Below are 17,864 nucleotides of genomic sequence, written 5' to 3' on the forward strand. Positions count from 1 at the left end.
CCCTCATATCCTTCTATGGGTCTACAGAGCCTGACCAATTCTTCCTCCCTCTCTGACAGAGGTAGGTGATATGGGGACAGGGCAGAGTGCCTGCCTGGGTGATGAATGTGTGAGGTGACTGCGCCTTGAGCTCCCGAGCTGCCTTGATGACTTCAATTAGACTCTGCAGTGCGAGCAAGGCTGGCTGGAGGTGGCCAGGCTGAGGACAGAGCCCTGCCCCTGTGTGAGGAATGGGGGGCTGTTCAGACCTGGTGGTCCTCAGGTGCAGAGCAATCAGCCTCCCCTATCTCTCAGGGCACCTGAAGGGTGTGATTTACTGTCTTTTCAGATTTTGGAGCATGGAGTGTCCAGCTCAAGGGTGTATCCCAAGACCACAAGCCCTGACACATGTTAGAATATCCTGGCCTGATTTAACTTTCACCTTATCTTAGAAAAAATTATTTTCTTGTAGAGATGGGGGTGCTATATTGCTCAGGCTGGACTCGAACTCCTGGGCTCAAGTAATCCTCCTGCCTCAGCTTCCTGAGTAGCTGAGAATAGCTGGGACCGGAGTATGCTACAATGCTGGATCACCTTACCTTCTATAAGGCTAGAATTTTCCAACAGCTTTGAGTCCCCCACGTGACTTTTTAAATGTATTACCCTCCTGTGTCACTGAACCATCAATGTATTCCCCAAATTGTAACGTGCAAAGTGACCTCCTCATCCCACAGTGTCGCAATGGTAAGCACCAGTGTTCCTCTGTAGAGGGACCCTTCGCCTACGCTCTTTCCTAAGCAGATGGATCTGTGGGGCAAGGGCGTCTGCTGAATGGTGTGGGGGTGGGGTGTGGTTACTTAGAATGAAGCAGTCTTTCAAAATCGTTATTTAAAACACATCTATCTGCTTGATTTCAGTTCCTTGGGCAAAGCCCCACTGGTGGGGCTGGGGGGAAAGTAGGGTCACTTGGAGATCCTGGATGCCAGCCCCTGAGGTTTGGTCTTCATCTCACTGCGGGAGGGGTAACGCCATGAGCCAGTGCAGGGCAATGGGCTGCAGGGGTGAGGAGGTCTGAGAATCGGCGGAGTTTAAGTTGAGGGACTCCAGGAGACTGCTTGGACCCCCGGAGTGAGGAGAGGGAGGGGCCAAGGAGGGAGGTCAGCTGGAGCGTACCCAGCCCGGGAAGCATAAGGGAAGGCTGTCACTAGGGGCGCCGTTGCGGGTCAGACACCAGGAGCGCCGTGGCGGGTGGCCCCTGGGGGGCGCCACGCAGGCGGGGCACTAGGAGCATCCCCACCCAGCTCACCAGAGGCCGCGGCATGCGGTCAACAGGGGGCGCCGTCGTGGGGGCGGCACTGGGAGTGCCTTCCGGAGAGACGCAGTCGGCTGCTACCCTGGGATGGGTCCCTGGTTCCAGAGCCTGGCCTGCGGGCAGCGCCCCCGGAGGTCTGCCCCCTCCCGCGCTGGTTCCCTGCTGCTGCTGCTGCTGCTGCTGCTGAAGCCTGCGGGTGAGTCCTTCCCGATGCCTACCCCACCCGCCCAACACGGCCCTCGCCTTCCACCTCTAATCCTCTCGGCGTCCTCCGCAGGTTGCTGGGGCGCAGGGGAAGCCCCGGGGGCGCTGTCCACTGCCGATCCCGCCAACCAGAGCACCCGCTGTGCCCCCAAGGCCACCTGCCCTTCCGGCTGGCCTCGTCTTCCCCAGCAGGCCCTGACCACCCAGACACTGCCCTCGACCACCCAGACACTGCCCTCGACCACCCAGACACTGCCCTCGACCACCATAGCGACCCAATCCCCAGTTTCTGAAGGCAAAGTCGACCCATACCACTGTGAGTACCGTAGACTCCGTGGGGCAAGGAGGGTGACAGAGGAGTCTTAAGGACCTTGACTGGGGCTAGGGGAGCAGAAGGGACGGGGGACGGGGGGGGAGCAGGATAGAGGAGCGCCTCCTTCTACAGGTGTTCGTTGAGCACTAAACACCTGTGGGCCAGGCCTGGTCCTGTCTAGAGGCCCAGAGCTCTGGGTGTCTTGTCCTCACGGGCCTCCCCTCCTGCTGAGGTAGGGGGCTGGAAATTCAGAGGGGCCTGGGGCCGGCTGTGTGTTCCCGCCCCGTCTGAGCTGGCTGTGGGGCAGGTGACCTCTCACCCTGCTCCAGGCCCTGACCCATCATGCCTCTGACCCAGGCTCCCAGCCAGGGACTTCCAGGATCTCCAGCACAGCTTTCAGGGCCAGGCTGTGTGAGCCTTCTTGTGGTGTCTCCAAGGTGCACACGTAAGATGTTCTCTTGCCCAGTGGCTTTCAGAGACCCACGTAAGAAAGGCTTATTATTTTGGGACTCAGCACATAGCATTTAACTACCACAGAAAGTCGCCCAAACAGGACTTACGGTACCCTGTGCTGTGCATGCCGACATTTTCTTGCCTATGTTATCCTTTAAAAAGGCTGGTCACGGCCCACTTACGTTTACAATCCACGAATCCATTTGAAAACACTAGGAGTGGGACTCCTGGGATGTTGGATATGTGCATCTTCAATCTAGAAAAACTGTTTTCTAAAGCGGCTGCAGCAATGAGCGCTCCCGCTGCCGTGGGTAGGCGTTCTGGGTGATAATCCTCACTGACACGCGCTGTCACCGATGTTGCGTTTTTGCCAGGCAGGTGGTGCAGAGCAGAATCTCATTGTGATTGAAATCTGCATTTCCAGACTGGAGGTAGTGGGCCATGCCGGTAATCCCAGTGCTTTTGGAGGCTGAGGCAGTAAGATCACTTGAGGTCAGGAGTTTGAGACCAGCCTGGGCAACATAGTGGGACTCTCTCTCTCCAAAAAATTAAAAAATAAAAAAATTAGCTGGGTGTGGTGGTGTGTGCCTGTAGTCCCAGCTGTTCAGGAGGCTGAGGTAGGAAGATCATTTGAGCCTAGGAGTTTGAGGTTACAGCGAACAATGATCATACCACTGCACTCCAGCCTGGGTGACAGAGCAAGACCTCATCAGAGGAGGAGGAAGAGGAAAGAAGAGAGAAGAGGAAAGAAGAAGAAGAAGAAGCAGTCTGCATTTCCTTGCAGACTAAGGGCGGAGCAGCTTCTGTGGTCATTGGCTGCTGGGATTTCCTCCTTGGGCTATGCCCATTTTTCTGTTGGGGCATCCACTTTCCTCTCACTGAACCACAGAAAGGGGTTCCCAGAGGAGGGAGAGAGCTCTGCTTTGGCTAAAGTAAGGGACATGGTGAGGGTGGAACCAGGTGGAAATAGGAACAGGTTAGTGAAGGATCTGATTAGAGCTAAGAGTGTGTTGGGGACGGCAGAAGGGCCAGTGGTGCACTAGGCTGGTCAGCTGGGGATGCTCTAGGGCCCGGGCTGCAGGAACAGGGAGAGAGATATCTGGGCAGTGCTTGGGCCCTTCTGAGGCATGAGACCCTAGTCCACATGTGGACAGCATCATTCCATGGTGACAGGTGAAAAGGGAGCACCCCTGGATGGGTGCAGGCCAGTGGTTGGAGAGGCAGGGGGTCAGGCTGGGGAAGGGGAGGGACAGGGAAAGATCCATCCCTCATCAAGCTCTCACCTTCCTCCTCAGCCTGTGGCTTTTCCTACGAGCAGGACCTCACCCTCAGGGACCCAGAAGCCATGGCTCGACGGTGGCCCTGGATGGTCAGCGTGCAGGCCAATGGCACACACATCTGTGCGGGCACCATCATTGCCTCCCAGTGGGTGGTGACTGTGGCCCACTGCCTGACCCGGTGAGTCGAGGTCGAATCGGGGTGGGTGGAGAGGCATTTGGAGCTGCTGCGGGCCCAGTCACCTCCTCCCTGCCAGCTGTTCTGGTGGCAGTGGCAGTAGTGGCAGCTCTGCACTCTGCAGAGCCCCACAATCCCAGCCCCTGCCTTACCTGGGCTCCAAACAGGTGGAGGCTAAGTCCTGAAAATTCCTTCAGGGCTCCAGTCTTTTGAGTGTCCCACCCTTTGCTCGCCTCGCCTGGCCTCTCAGTCCCATGCAGTCATTCCGCAGATGGGAAATGGAAGCTCAGAAGCCATTTGTCTAGCCTCATGCCTTCTCTCCATGGGAAGAAGCTCCTAGTTATTTCATTTCACCCTCTTTGCACCCACATCCTCTTTCTTCCCTTCAATCAACCGTCTCTGACACTTCTTTGAGCAAGGCCCTGACCTGGTCACTGGGGGCAGAGGAGGGATAGATCATTCCTCCCAGCTTGGTTGGGGAGACAGAAAGGAAGACAGATACTCACAAGGGTGCCTGGTTGGTGTGGGGACAAAAGAGGGCGTGTTCTCATGTTTTGGGGCCAGGAGTGCTGGCTGTGAGAACTGACCAGTGAAGTGTGTTCCAGGCCTAAGGGTCAACATACAGACTCCAAGGGGTACCCCAAGGGTGTGCAGCTAGAGAGCCAGGCCATGGTGCATTCCATGGAGCTGGAAAGAGTGGAATTGCCCCCTCCAGGGCACAGCATGGGGTGAAAGAGTCCGCGCTATAGACTGAGAGTAGAGTTTGGAACCAGAGAAAACTGGGTCCACATCCCTTCCACTGACTCCTAGCTATGCAGTCCTGAGTGCTTCATTGGGCTTCTCTGAGCCTCAGTTTCCCCCTCCATAAAGTGAAGGGTCGTGAGGACTGGATCACACAGTGAGTGTGCAGGGCCCTGTTCATGTCTGTGGTAAGGAGTAGGCTCAGGGGGCTTGAAGTGGGTGGGTGGCCCTGCCTGGATCTTCTCAGGGGGCAGCAGAGTGGGGGAAGGCCTGGGCCGGAGGCTGGGGCAGGGGGCCTGGAGCTGATCGTGGCCTCCCTTCACGGCCCCCCAGGCATGATGTTATCTACTCAGTGAGGGTGGGGAGTCCGTGGATTGACCAGATGACGCAGACCGCCTCCGACGTCCTGGTGCTCCAGGTCATCGTGCACAGCAAGTACCGGGCCCAGAGGTTCTGGTCCTGGGTGGGCCAGGCCAACAACATTGGCCTCCTCAAGCTCAAGCAGGCACTCAAGTACAGCAAGTACGTGCGGCCCATCTGCCTGCCTGGCACGGACTATGTGGTGAAGGACCATTCCCTCTGCACTGTGACGGGCTGGGGACTTTCCAAGGCTGATGGTGAGTCAAAGCCGCCCCAGACCAGGGCGGGTGCTGTGAGAAAGGACGTGGTTGCAGGCCAGGGTGCCACCACAGATGGAAGTTTCTGAGGTGCCTTCCCCAGGGAGCCCGCCACTCCTGGGACCTTCCTGCCAGGCTCTCATCTCTGAGGTCTCCCTTCCCTTGAGGATCTCACAGGGAACACCTCAAGGCTGCTCTAGCCTCAGGGGACCGTGATTACCTTTGAATCCTGAGCCAGGCCAGGGCACATAAACAGAACTTCCTCGAAGGCAGAGAGGCACAAAGTAATACCTCACAGTCCACGCCCGCTGCCCAGGCATCGGCAGCTTGCAGCAGAGTACCTGAGGTGGGGGGAGCAGTCTTCCGTGCTGTAAAATGCTGCCCAGAAGGCTCACATGGCCGGCTCGGGGCGGTCTGCACCTGGAGCTCATGGTTTCTGCTCCCCTCAGTGGGCCTCAACTCCTTGTCGTCCTAATTCAGGAGCAAGGCCCAGAGAGCAGGTGTGTTCTCTCAGGGACATCCAGGGGACCCTAGAACTGTCCACTTCCTTCAGGGGGTCCCCAACCCATAAGAGAGATGTCCTTCCCTGTGGCCTCAAGGAACCAACTTACTCTCAAAACAGCCCACGGGGGCTTCAGCCCATGTGGGAGGACCTGGGGGTGACTTTGTCATCCTGCTGTGGCCTGTCTCCTGTCTCCCAGGAGCTTAAGCCAGGGACAGGGACACACTAGTCAGAGAGGCAGGAGGAAGCAGTGCCTGGGCTCCATGGAGGGGTCTGGGATGGCTCAGCAGGGAAGAGGCCTGTGGAGGAAGGGATGCTTGAAGAGAAGGAAGGTTTGGTCCCTGAGAGACTTGGCAGGCCCTCAGGACGGAAGGAGGGGCAAAAACCAAGCGGCCGAGTGTGGTGGAGGGAGTGTGAAGGGTCCCAGTGGCCTGGGCTCTGCAGGAAGCCAGAGCAGGCCCAGCAAGGCTGAGCTGGAGGCAGCCTGCTCCAGGGACTCTGTGTTGAGGGCCCTAGATGGGTACGGGCTAGAACGAGGGTCGGGGTGCATGGCTAAAGCTGAAAAGGTGGGACTGGGGAAGAGTGGAGAGAGGACGAGGTGAGGCTGGCGGCAGCGGGCAGCAGTGAGTGGCCGCGCCTAAACGGGGCCCTGTCCCACAGGTATGTGGCCTCAGTTCCGGACAATTCAGGAGAAGGAAGTTACCATCCTGAACAACAAGGATTGTGACAACTTCTACCACAACTTCACCAAAATCCCCAGTCTGGTTCGGATCATCAAGTCCCAGATGATATGTGCAGAGGACACCCGCAGGGAGCAGTTCTGCTATGTGAGCGGCCTCTCCTCGCTCACTCGCCTTCAGGGGCACCTGGGGGAGAGGCATCTGGGGAGGGAGAAGGGAGGGGTGGAGGATGGGTAAGGGAAGGGAAAGGGGTGGGCAGAACTCAGGGGTGTGGGGATGGAGGATGTGGGGGGAGACTGGGAGGAAACAGATGGGGGCTGGGAACGGGGATGGCGGTTAGAGGTGAGAGGAGTAGGGGGTCCGTGGGGAGCTGGAAGGTGGGTGTTAAGAGGTGGGGGATGAAACCCTTTGAGGAAGGTCTCCTGGGTCTGGAGCACTTCTCACCTATGTTGGCACTGGGGGACTGTGGAGGTGTGGTGTGAGGACATCCTGCCTGTCCTGGAACTGGGTCATGTCTCTGGCCTCACCTGGCCTCCCTGACCCTTACTCCCCCAACCCTTCCCGCAGGAGCTAACTGGAGAGCCCTTGGTCTGCTCCATGGAGGGCACGTGGTACCTGGTGGGACTGGTGAGCTGGGGCGCAGGCTGCCAGAAGAGCGAGGCCCCGCCCATCTACCTACACATCGCCTCCTACCAAAACTGGATCTGGGACTGCCTCAGCGGGCAGGCCCTGGCCCTGCCAGCCCCATCCAGGGCCCTGCTCCTGGCACTCCCACTGCCCCTCAGCCTCCTTGCTGCCCTCTGACTCCGTGTGCCCTCCCTCACTTGTGGGCCCCCCTTGCCTCCGTGCCCAGGTTGCTGCGGGTGCAGCTCTCACAGCCCTGAGAGTCAGGGTGGAGATCAGGTACTCAATTAAACATTACTCTTTTCCATGCCTCCTTATTCCTCGGCCTCGGAGGCCCCGCCTTTCCTGGACCCGCTGTCATGGGAGTCCACAGGTGAACCAGATGAGGATGAGGTGGGGAACTCCAGGCAGTTTACACTGAAAATTGCAGAGCCTCCAGGATCCGCCCCCATTCAAAGGTTTGGGGTGGCTCCCACAGAAGGTGGAGGGGGTGTGAAGGGGTGATATTAGGGTCAGATGATCGAGGGCCTGGAACATACCACCCAGGCTGAAGCTGGGGCTGCCAGGACCCAGCTGGGGTGCAGCTGTTTGGGCTGGAAAGTGGGTGCTGTTTCTGGGATAACTGTGGGAGTCAGGCTTTCCTTAACTTTGGCTGATTTCTGACAAGAGGCTAGAATATAGCCTTTCATTGCCCCAAAGAGCCGTAGTGAACTTTGACCCTTTATCCCTGTCCCCTGTCTGGAGACAGTGGAGTCAGACGTTATTCCAACCCTCAGCAGCCAGGCCTGCCCATAAAAGGCTCGTAGTGGCTCCATGTCAGGGGGAGGGCAGGCAGAGCCCAGGCCTGGACTTCCCCCAGTCTTCAGCAACTGCTGCTTTGTGTGACCCTGAGTGGCCCCTACCCCTCTGGACTTCTGCTGCCTGGTCCACAGGAAAATTCTGCATAAATAGAATGGCCTTCGTCACCCCTATGTATGAGAAGCCCATGGGTTGGACTCCAAGGGCAGACGTCAGTCAACTGCCTCCATCTGGTGTCAGAGTCCTCAGCTTCCATAGCGGGGCCTTTTGCCATCACTCTGCCCCTCACTGCTCCTAAGACCCCATGTTATATATATGCTTTCCTCATCAGCCTGGATCACTCTCCTTCCTGTACAATGATGATCCAGGTCCAGGTCAGGAGCCAGGTTTGACTCTTCTGTGTCCCCAGCACTGGGCACAGACCATCACAGGTCTATTGAAAGTCATGAATGCAGCCTTGTGAACTCAGCACCCAGAGAGCTGGCAGCGTCCCTCCTGAGTCCTGTGCCTGCCTCCGGGGTGGGCCCAGGTGACTGCAGCTGCCCCTCAGCCTCTTGGCTCCCATTTCTCCCTCTATCTCATCCTAATTCAGGCTGGGAGAAGAATCAGGGAGGGGACTTTAGCCTGGTCTGAGCCATCTGTCACTGACTGCTCATCAGCCTCCACATAAATGCCCCAGGAATAGCGCATCCTGAGGGGTCATCTCAGGAAGCCGTTTTCTAGGCCTGGCTCTGAGAAGGCACTCAGCTTTATTCACAAATCTCTGCAGGCTGCTTTTCCAGCAGGCTCCCCTGGCTCAGGAACCTCTGATGTCTCGAGACCTTAGTGTTCAGGCCTAGGTTTCAGAGCCTTAGTCTGTTCGATGCCATCTGGAAGCACCTCTGTGCATCTTCCCTCCCCCAGGTGCTATTTGGGCCTTTGTCTTCTGGTCAGAGATGCTTCTTTTAGGTGCTCGTAGTGGGAAATAATAGAAGAGGAAGCTGCAAAGAAGCTGGCACTGTTATGGTCAGCAGGTGGAAGGCACTGCTGTGATCTCCCAGGGCCCTGGGACTTCCCAGAACAGCTGGGCATAGAAGGGGCCGCCAGAACAGCCCGAGGTCCCCCTTGGCTTCTTAAATATACTCTGATTCCCAGGAGGGGCCCAGACCCCAGCTTTCTTTCCTGCACCCTCTAGCCCACCGACCTTAGCTCTGTGTACCCCTGACCCAGCCCTGCAGCCCACAGCCCCGAGCTCGAGCCTCTGGGCCTCATGCCGGGCCTGGCAGCAGCCTCAGCTTCATCACAACGTGTGAAATGACGGTCTCCCATTGCCTTGAGCTTGGTGTCTGCTGGGCTGGGGGTTCCATTTCTCAAGCCACCTCTACTCACTCCCTTGAGCTGGATCCCTGCCAGGCTTGCGGAAGTCTCCTCACCATCGGGGCTCCTCCCTGGCCAGACAGAGTCCCTTCTGCTGCCACAATGTCCCCCAGTGACCCTCTCTGCCTCCTCATGGCCAGTCTGGGTGTGGCCTCACACCCTGACCCATGCACTTCAGCCATTTCGCGCCAGAAAGGGTAGCTAAAGTAACCCGTTATCCTGTTACTCCTTCACAGCCACCGCCATCCCTGGCAGAAAGGGTGGGAGAGAGGCAGGTCTGGGTGGGGAGAGCAGTGTATCTCCAGAGGGACAGTGGCAACGTACCACCTCTGCCGAGGCAGTACCCATGTGGATGGGGCGAAAGGAGCCAAGTCTGGGCTGGGGGGCAGGACACCTACTAGATTGTCTGGTTCCTGCTCCTGAGGGGCCATGAAGATGTAGCCATGGGCCTCAGCTTCCCTCTATGACCACAGCCTCTGTGGTCCCCAAATGAGCTCAGAGTCCAACATTCCTGGACCCTGGCCACGGCTTGAGCTCCAGGGCCTGCTGCCCAAGCTGTCCAGGATGTCTTCATTTCTCTCCTTTCTTCTTCTTGGCCTCATTCTTCTCATCCTCCTCTACCTTGATGGCCACTGTGTCCACACTGTCCTTCTTCTTCTTCTTCTTCTTATCCTCTGTGGGGCAGGGGAAAGAGACCATGTGATGGTGGTGAGACAAGGTCCTGGGGTCTGACTGTCCCAAGGGGAAGGGCCCCAGAACCTCCTACACCCTGCCTTTTCCTTCCTTCTTCCTACCGGGGAATAGGCTCATCGTTCTATTTGCCTCATGCCAACCAATTTCTGTGCTCTGGTCTCCAGGGGCAAGGTTGGGGCCCCTCCCTGAACCTGCTGTGGTTGGAGCGGAGGAACAGGGTGACTCCAGGCAGCAGGACTGAGGAACTGGCTGGCATAGCAGGGCTCGAGCGAGGGCCAGCTCACCTCCTGGGACTTCTGTGAGCTCATTGAGGGGTGGCACAGTCTCCAGCTTGTCTGTGTACATCTTGGCTGCCTTTCGCTGCAGGTACCGGGCTTCAATCTCCTTCCGGGTCCGTGGCACACGACAGTTGAAGACACAGCACAGGGTGATGACTGTAGGGAGGACAGAGCAGGCTTGGCTGGGGCTGGGGTTCAGACACCCCAGGAATGGCACCCGCCTGCCTTCAGGCCCGCCCCATCCACCCACATGTGTCTCACCCACCAAACTCTGGCAGGAGGCTCAGCATCTTGACAAGACCCCTGTGATGACCAAGGTGGCTTTCCTAAGCGGGGCTGACTTCATGGAGCTGCACGGGCCCCCATGCTTGGAAGGGCCCCTGGCTAAATTATGTCACCAGTCCTGGTCCTGAGGGTCTTTCTGACTAGACTGAAAGTCACTGGAGGGTAAGGCAGAGGTCTGCACCATGACTTAAGCCATAGCTTCCTGTAGGCCATCCAGCACTTCCAATCCAGGCCTCTGGGTGTGCAACTTAGCTTCTCCTCCCCATGCCACTTAGCTTATCCTCCCCATGCCACCGAGAGCTGGGCCAAAGCTGCCTCAGTCATGAAAGGATGTGGCTCTGCATGTCCTCCTCAGCCTCCCAGGACATCCCTGGGCTCTCCCTGGCTAGGGCGGGAGCCCATGAGAGGGCACAGATCCTGCCCTGGGGCGTTCACCTCAGACGGAGTTATTTCAGGAGTGGTTTTCCGGCTGAGGGCAGCTGCACCCACGCCAGTTGGTCCAGGGCATGGAGCTGGCCTGTCTAGTGATGGGCAGGGCAGGTCAGGGTTGCCAGGACCTGGCTGGGCTGAGTTTATTTTTCTAAGGCCCCCACAGCCTGACCACCTTGGCCCCAGTCCTAGGGGAGGGGATGGAGCTGGTTCCTATTATAAATCAGATGACCAGACATAAGTTCCTGGCAGACTCCTGGGGGCAGAAAGGCCCAAGGAGGATAAGCCAGGTCTATTTTGGGGAATATGGATCAGATCTATGTAGTCTGGACTGGAGTACCTTCTGGGGTTATTTTATGCAACCAAGGCAGAACCCCTTCAGACAAATATTGTGGTCCCACTAGGTCTCACCCAGGCTCAGAATAAAAGAAAAAAAAAAATCAATGAATGAATGAATGGGATGATCTCAAAGCCTTTGCTTCTGGGAACAGGACTGGACTCTAGAGTGAATGAACTGGGGAGCCAACAGCATCCAGGCATACACTTGGAGGAGGGTGCTGCACAAGGACCCCAGCTGTAGATCTGACTGTCCGGGGGTGGACCTGAGTAGACAGCAGGTCTTATCCAAGAAGCTGGGTCCTGGATTTCTCCAGAACCTGTGTCCATGCCTAAGACCCAAAGCTGGTACCCAATCCTAACCCTTTTGGCTTAGGCCACCTCTTCTAGCCACCCACCAGGAACCTCCTTGGGACCATGCCCACTCAGGCTCCATGCAAGCTGGTCCTAGGCCCTGGGAGGCTGGGGCTTCCAAAGGCACTCAGTGGGCAGCTGATGGCAGCCAGAGCAGGGCTCAAACACCGCCTCTCACTTCAGGCCTGCCCCACACAGCCTGGCCTGGTTGCTTCTCTTCAAAGAAGCGAGACACAAAGAGCTTTGGGTCAAGTTCCAGGGCCCAGGCAGAGGCTTGGGATATAAGTCCCTGGGTCTGGAGGAGACCTCCAGGGGCACCCCATCTAGCCCCATCCCCTTTTCCTGCAGGGCTTTGAGGGCGATGCTCCAATAACAGCCTCACCACGTAGGCCCAAGCGGACTGGGAAGCAGGAAAAATGTTTTCCCCCAGGAGAGGGAGCTGTGTTATCCCCACTGCCTAGATCCGGCAATGGAAGGTAACAAGTGCTGCCTGCTGCTCAGGCGTCTTGGGACTATCCCTTACCCTTTCTAGGAAATGGGGTTAGAGATGGTCTGTGTGGTTGATATCCGAGTGCTACTTGGGGTCTGACACTGCAATTTTCTCATGTGGCCCCAGGCACCTTTGTTGTGTCTTGAGGCCCACAGTGCTCTCCCTGCTGCTCCCTAGACCTGCGTCCTAGGCTGTGCCTGTGGCTCCTGTAGGGCAGATGACCACCCAGCCCTGCAGCGGGCTGTTTCCCTCTCTGGACACCTGGCTGAGGTTGCAGGCACACCTGTCTGTCTGTGGGGCCTCCACAGAGATGCCTGACTGGTTCTCAGCCTCGGCTGGGAACAAAGCAGAGGCTCTTGCTCAGATGGGGGGCGGGGATTTTCTGCAGGGCAGATATTTTCTCTTGGGATGGCACTTCTGGTGCCAGGAGAAGCACATGCAAATCAGATGTCATGTGTTCCTTGGAGCCCCTCACATCTGGGTGGGCTCTCTGTCGACCACCCAGCTCTCTGGGGCTCCCCATCGCGGGACAGCTTCGGCTGGGACTAAGTGCAGCTTTCGCCTCCCCACCCAGGTTGCACTCAGCAAATGTCCAGTTGGGGTCATTTGAGACCCTGCGTGAGGCTGCATCTCCTCCAGTCTCTGCTTACAGTATTCCCTCTGCCCAGAATGCCTTTCCAGCCTCCCCCTTGCAAAACCCCATCCACCCGCCCACCGGTCTGCAGCGCAGAGGACCCTCCTCTGTGACGCCTTTGCAGGGGAGCAGGCTGCTTCTCCCTTTACTGCCTGTATTCCCCCACGCTCTGCTTTTGCCTCGTGGGAACCTTTGCCTCGTGTTTTGTGCCATGGCAGCCTCCCCACTCGGCCTCTGTCTCCTGTGCCTTTCTGTCCCCTTCCCCACCTCCAGACCTCCACCCTGAAGGGAGGGCTAAGGGGAGCAGGCCAAGCCCATTTCTGCTGTGACTTTGCATCAAGAAGCTCCCAGAGCCTGGGAGAGGAATGGGTTTCCTGCTTTTAATTGAGGCGGGTGTGAGTCATTCCTGGAAAATGGTATTTGACAAGGCAGGGATCGAAGCCTGGGAGCCACATCTGCTGGGCGTCTGGGGAGCCTCTAGTGGAGGATGGCTTTGTTGGGGCCCCTGGGTGTGGGCCTTTAAGCTGGCCAAACTGCAGGAAAAGCATCAGGAGGCCAGCCATAGGGAAAAATGACACGTCCTCGTCCTAGTCCTCAGTTCAGTGGAGTTCCCTGTAATTACCGTAATTGCCATGTGGCTACCTCCCTGGGTCCGGCAGAACACTTCAGGTCACCACCGGCCTGTCAGCCCTCCACAGGGAGTTTGTGAGGATCAGGAGGTGCCAGAAACCACTGTGGGTCTCCTGCGGGTGCCTGGCCTACTTGCACTGCCCGGAATTGCTGCTCCGAGCCCTCTGGGGGGCAGGCGGTTCTGCGTTCCCACTGCAGTGTGGCGGAGAGGGAAGGGAACAGCTACTCACTGATGGACAACACGAACAGTGAAAAGATGCCCACCACGTGCCACAGGCGCATGTCCCAGAACACCACTGTCTCCTTGGTCAGCGGGGGCGGCTTGGGCTTGGGCGGGGCCGTGCTGGGCTGTGGGTCAGGAGAGAGGGGAGTGAGTTAGGCAGAGGCCAGCTGGCTGGAACCTGCTGAGAAGGGCCCAGGTCTCAGCAAACACTCAGCCCAAGCATATCAGAATCTCCTAGAATCAACTCTCTTAAGCATGCACTACCAACACCCTAGACCTAGGAAAGTTCCAGATTTAGAGCAAGAGAACTGAGCAGAGCCAGGGATTTGAAGTGGGAGGGTGGTTGATGCTTGGGGAAACCAAGGCCTGGAGGAGCAAACATGGATGGCTTGTCCTGGCCAGGTTCAAGACCCCTACGAACACACCCTCCTACTCCAGTCCTGGGCTCCACCCAGGCAGATGGGGTCTCAGGACCAAGGCCAGAGACAAGGTAAGGCCTGGTGGGTGCTGGTTGACTGGCTTTGCTCTCACATCTCCCCAGTGAGGGTGAGGTGTGGAGCTAGGAGTCAGGGCCTCATCGTTCTTCCAGCTGGCCTGGACCCCTGCCAGGCAGCCTCCTTTGGTCGCCTACCCTACTAGGAGTCACTCTCTGAACAGAAGGCTGCCAGAGTGTCCACAGGACAGGCACTGAATAAGTAAAAGGCCTGCAGTGCTGCGGCGACACCTGGAGGCCAAAAGGCAGAATCGTGGCTGTAGCAAGCCTGAATAGAGCACAGCCAGACACTCCCACTTTCTAGGGGGATGTGACCCTGCCCTGGGGGACTGAAGGGATAGGACACTGCCCCAGGGTCTAGAGGACACAGTCCTGCCCCCGGTCTGAGAGGACACAGCCCTGCTCCTGGGTGTCTAGGGGACATGATCCTGGCCCTGGGTGTCTAGGTACATGCTTCACCCTGGGTGTCTAGGGGACATGGTTCTGCCCTGGGTGTCTAGGGGACATGATTCTGCCCTGGGTGTCTAGGGGACATGCTTCACCCTGGGTGTCTAGGGGACATGGTCCCGCCCTGGGTGTCTAGGGGACATGGTCCTGCCCTGGGTATCTAGGGGACATGGTCCTGCCCTGGGTGTCTAGGGGACATGATTCTGCCCTGGGTGTCTAGGGGACATGGTCCTGCCCTGGGTGTCTAGGGGACATGGTTCACCCTGGGTATCTAGGGACATGGCCCTGGCCCTGGGTGTCTAGGGGACATGGCTCTGCCCTGGGTGTCTCAGGGACATGGTCCTGCCCTGGGTGTCTAGGGGACACAGTCCTCCCTAGGTCTGAAGGGACATGGACCTACAGTGTGGAATTTGAGTAGATCTGTCCCTGACCAGAGATGGATATGACCCCACGTCTGTCACTTAGTGTGGCGGAGGGGTAGGGAGAGGGGTCTGTCCTCTGAGGGAGAGAGAACCCTGGGGCATATGAGCGAGATGTTGTCCCCTGATTACCAAATAAGGACAGACACGAGTAGTCCCTTCTGGTTTTCTGAGAAGAAAGGCAACCTGCAGTTCGACCATCCAGTCCTTCTTCCCAGGTCCATAAACATGGATTAGGCATCTGTCATGAGCCAGGTGCTTCTTCATCTAGTGCATGCCACCCTTCAGCGTGGGTTGCAGAACTCAAGAGAGGATCAGCAACCTGTCCCAGGTAACCCAGAGGATCTGTGGTCTGGGATTGGTACCTGATTCTCAGGCTCTTTTCTCCTTGCCAGGGTGAGCTATTGACAAGATGACACCATTCCTCAGTACTGTCCCCTGGATATATGTGAGGGGTCAGACATGTATGTAAAGTTGGGGAACATGTGTGAGGTTGGGCACACATGTGGTTGGCGTGCATGTGGGTGTGGTCAGGGACATGTCTGTGCCATTAGGGTTAGGGGCTTGGTGGTGGCAGCTGCCCTAATTCTAAGGCCCAATGTGTTGGCCCGATTGGTTGTATGACTGGAAGACTCTGAGGGCCATGGCAAAGTTCTCAGGTTCTGAGCCAAGGCAGCTCACTTCCTACACATTCTTGCCCCAGCCCTGATGTGGGTGGAGCTGGGCCTACTCTCACTGATAGGGGTCTTGGGTGGACGACAGCAGGTAACAGCCGGTCTTCTCCTCATGGTGGGCCCTGCTGGGGTCTGATTTCTGAAGCATGGAGGCCCCCACCTCCTTCAGGGCCTCATGGGCTGATGGAGGGTGATGGTGAGCCACGCAGGGCTGAGGTGGGTGGTGACATGGCCCCCAGCCCTGCCCATGTCTCTGCTGCTTCTGTGAGGGAAGAGCTAGGGCTTTGCTCAGGCTGTAGGCAGATGTCAGGCAGATGGCCTCCAAATGCAATTTCCTGTGATGAACTGGGAGAAGATGAGTTCCTGGGGGTGAGGGAGAAGGGTCCTTGGCTCAGAACTGACTTAACCCCGCCCCCAGCTTTCTGTCTGCACCTAGGCCAGCTCAGTTTCTGTACCCAGGCCTCAGGACAGCCTGTGAGGGGCCTAAGTATGCCCCACGGGGCTCAAGCCAGCATAGCTTCCGTTACAGGGACACTGGAGCTGACACCTGACTCTAGCCCAGCTTCGTGGTCACGCCCTCTGGGCAACAGCAGGGACAGGCTACATCTGGATTCAGGGCTCTGTCCCTATGTCCCCATCAAACCCTCCAGTTCAGGGCTGTGTCCCCCCATAACGACCTCCCCATGGGTCTGTCTTCCCTATCCCACACTGTCCCCAAGCCCCTGCCACTCAGGACTTCCCTGGGCACCTCTAACTGCCTCTGCATTTCTGTTTTCCTGCTCCTTCTTGTCCACCCCTGCCTGCACAGCCTGCATCCCCTGCTCCTCCCTCGCCCGGGCTCCTGGGCCTTCTCCTTCGGGTCTCACAATCCAGAACTCTAGGTCTGGTCTGCCAGCTCTCTCATTGGCTCCCCTTTCAGGCTCAGCAGGAGTGGGGTACAAGGGGGTTAGGGAGGCTACAGATGGCCCCATCCTTCCTGGCGCCAGCCGGGCTCTGTCAAACCACCCAGTCATCCTCTCCACCTGCTTCTGTGCTATCTCAGCAGCTCCTCCCACCTCTCCCACTGTGTGCCTGCTTCCAATTTACCCTCCTTTCAACCCAGAACTCATCCTGACTCGTCCCTGAGCAGAAACTTTCTAAAGCTCCCGGTTATCACCAGGACCAAGTCAGACTCCCCAGTCCCTGGGTCCTGCCCTGCCTGCCCCTCTGGACCTAGTGCTCCACATGGCTTCTCTGTAAAGGGTCTCCTCATCCTGCTGCCCCCACTCTCCAACTTGGAATGCCCTCATCTCTATCTTAAGGCTGTATCTCCCCCTCCATTAGACAGGGGTCCCTGGAGCATCTCTGGAGATAGAGGCTGTTGCCTCCAGAAGACCCTAAATTCAGGGTCTAGATCTGCTCCATCAGACTAGAGGTCCAGAAAACCCAGGGCTGTGCACCTCCCCGCCAGTGAGACCAAAGGCTGGAGGATGGGGACCCAGTATCCCCCATCAGTCTGGGCAGGGCTGTGTCCCCAGTCAGACTGGGAATCCCTCAAGTCAAGGTGAGTCTCCCTCGTTCAGACTAATGTTCCAGAAATCGGGGACTGTGCCCTTCCATCAGACCAGGAACCCCAAGAGTGGGGGCTGAGTCTCTCTCACAGCCTGGCAGGGGGCTTGGGGCAGGGCTGCATCGCCCAGGAGACTGGATCTCTCAGGGCAAGAGGAAGGGATCAAACAAGCTCCGGATCAGAAAGGCGCCCCCTCTCCCCCAGCGCCCTGCCTGGAGGGTGACAGCCTCCCCAGCCCCTCCGCGCGGCGGCCTCACCTCCACCAGCTGCCCGGCAACCCCCGCGAGGCACACCCCGAGTGCGGCGCCGCCCAGCACCCAGAGGGTCCCCGCGCCCGCCATCTTCGCGCCACCGCGCCGCTTGCGGAGCCCAGAGACGAACGAACGGGCCGGCCGCCGGTCACTGCCCCTGCCAGTCGCCGCGAGCTTTGGCCACGGGTAGTGAGCGAGCATCATTTATTCATCCTCGGTGTCAGGTTCCCGCGCCTCCCGCCCCCGCCATCGCTTCGGTGGAGGGCCCGCCCCCTCCCTCCCGGGAGATCGGGCTGCAGGCTCCACATCCCTGCCCCCACCTTCCGCGTCCCCAGGGACACTGAGGTGGGGGTGGGCGGGAGGGAGGACAGGTTGGGGCCAGGTCCCTAATCAACAGGTCCCCCTCCCTTCTGCAAATGGGCCTCAGTTTCTCCATATGGGACAAGGAGGTGGGGCTGGAATCTGCTGATCTAGGAGGCCCTTCCCATTCTGTCATGCTAGATTTGAAAAATATACTGGATTTGAGTTTGGAGGGGGCAGAGCGGGCAGGTTGCCATGGTGACAGGCACTCAGGGATGTCCTGGTCTTTCTGGCCTGGCTTCCTGCCCAGAGGTGGCTCTGGTCACCCTGGACACCAGAGCCGGA

The 17,864-nt window shown here is 58.1% G+C and overlaps 2 protein-coding genes across 2 annotated transcripts; one reads left to right on the top strand and one right to left on the bottom strand.

Annotated features, from left to right (window-relative positions):
- The first annotated feature begins 1,378 nt into the window (after positions 1-1,378).
- Positions 1,379-7,191, top strand: PRSS50 (serine protease 50). The gene is made up of 6 exons (XM_025377268.1): positions 1,379-1,487; positions 1,569-1,811; positions 3,557-3,719; positions 4,791-5,074; positions 6,237-6,403; positions 6,824-7,191. Exons 1-6 carry the CDS (start codon positions 1,379-1,381, stop codon positions 7,058-7,060), a joined length of 1,203 nt encoding a protein of 400 aa, XP_025233053.1. The 3' UTR covers positions 7,061-7,191.
- Positions 7,192-8,408: 1,217 nt separating this feature from the next.
- On the bottom strand, positions 8,409-17,457 carry TMIE (transmembrane inner ear). The gene is made up of 4 exons (XM_025377033.1): positions 17,226-17,457; positions 13,394-13,511; positions 10,012-10,161; positions 8,409-9,708 (listed from the first exon to the last, which is right to left on the bottom strand). Exons 1-4 carry the CDS (start codon positions 17,421-17,423, stop codon positions 9,605-9,607), a joined length of 570 nt encoding a protein of 189 aa, XP_025232818.1. The 5' UTR covers positions 17,424-17,457; the 3' UTR covers positions 8,409-9,604.
- Positions 17,458-17,864: the final 407 nt, after the last annotated feature.

Source organism: Theropithecus gelada, chromosome 2 (genome assembly GCF_003255815.1).
Source record: "Theropithecus gelada isolate Dixy chromosome 2, Tgel_1.0, whole genome shotgun sequence".
In the NCBI taxonomy this organism is placed as follows: domain Eukaryota; kingdom Metazoa; phylum Chordata; class Mammalia; order Primates; family Cercopithecidae; genus Theropithecus; species Theropithecus gelada.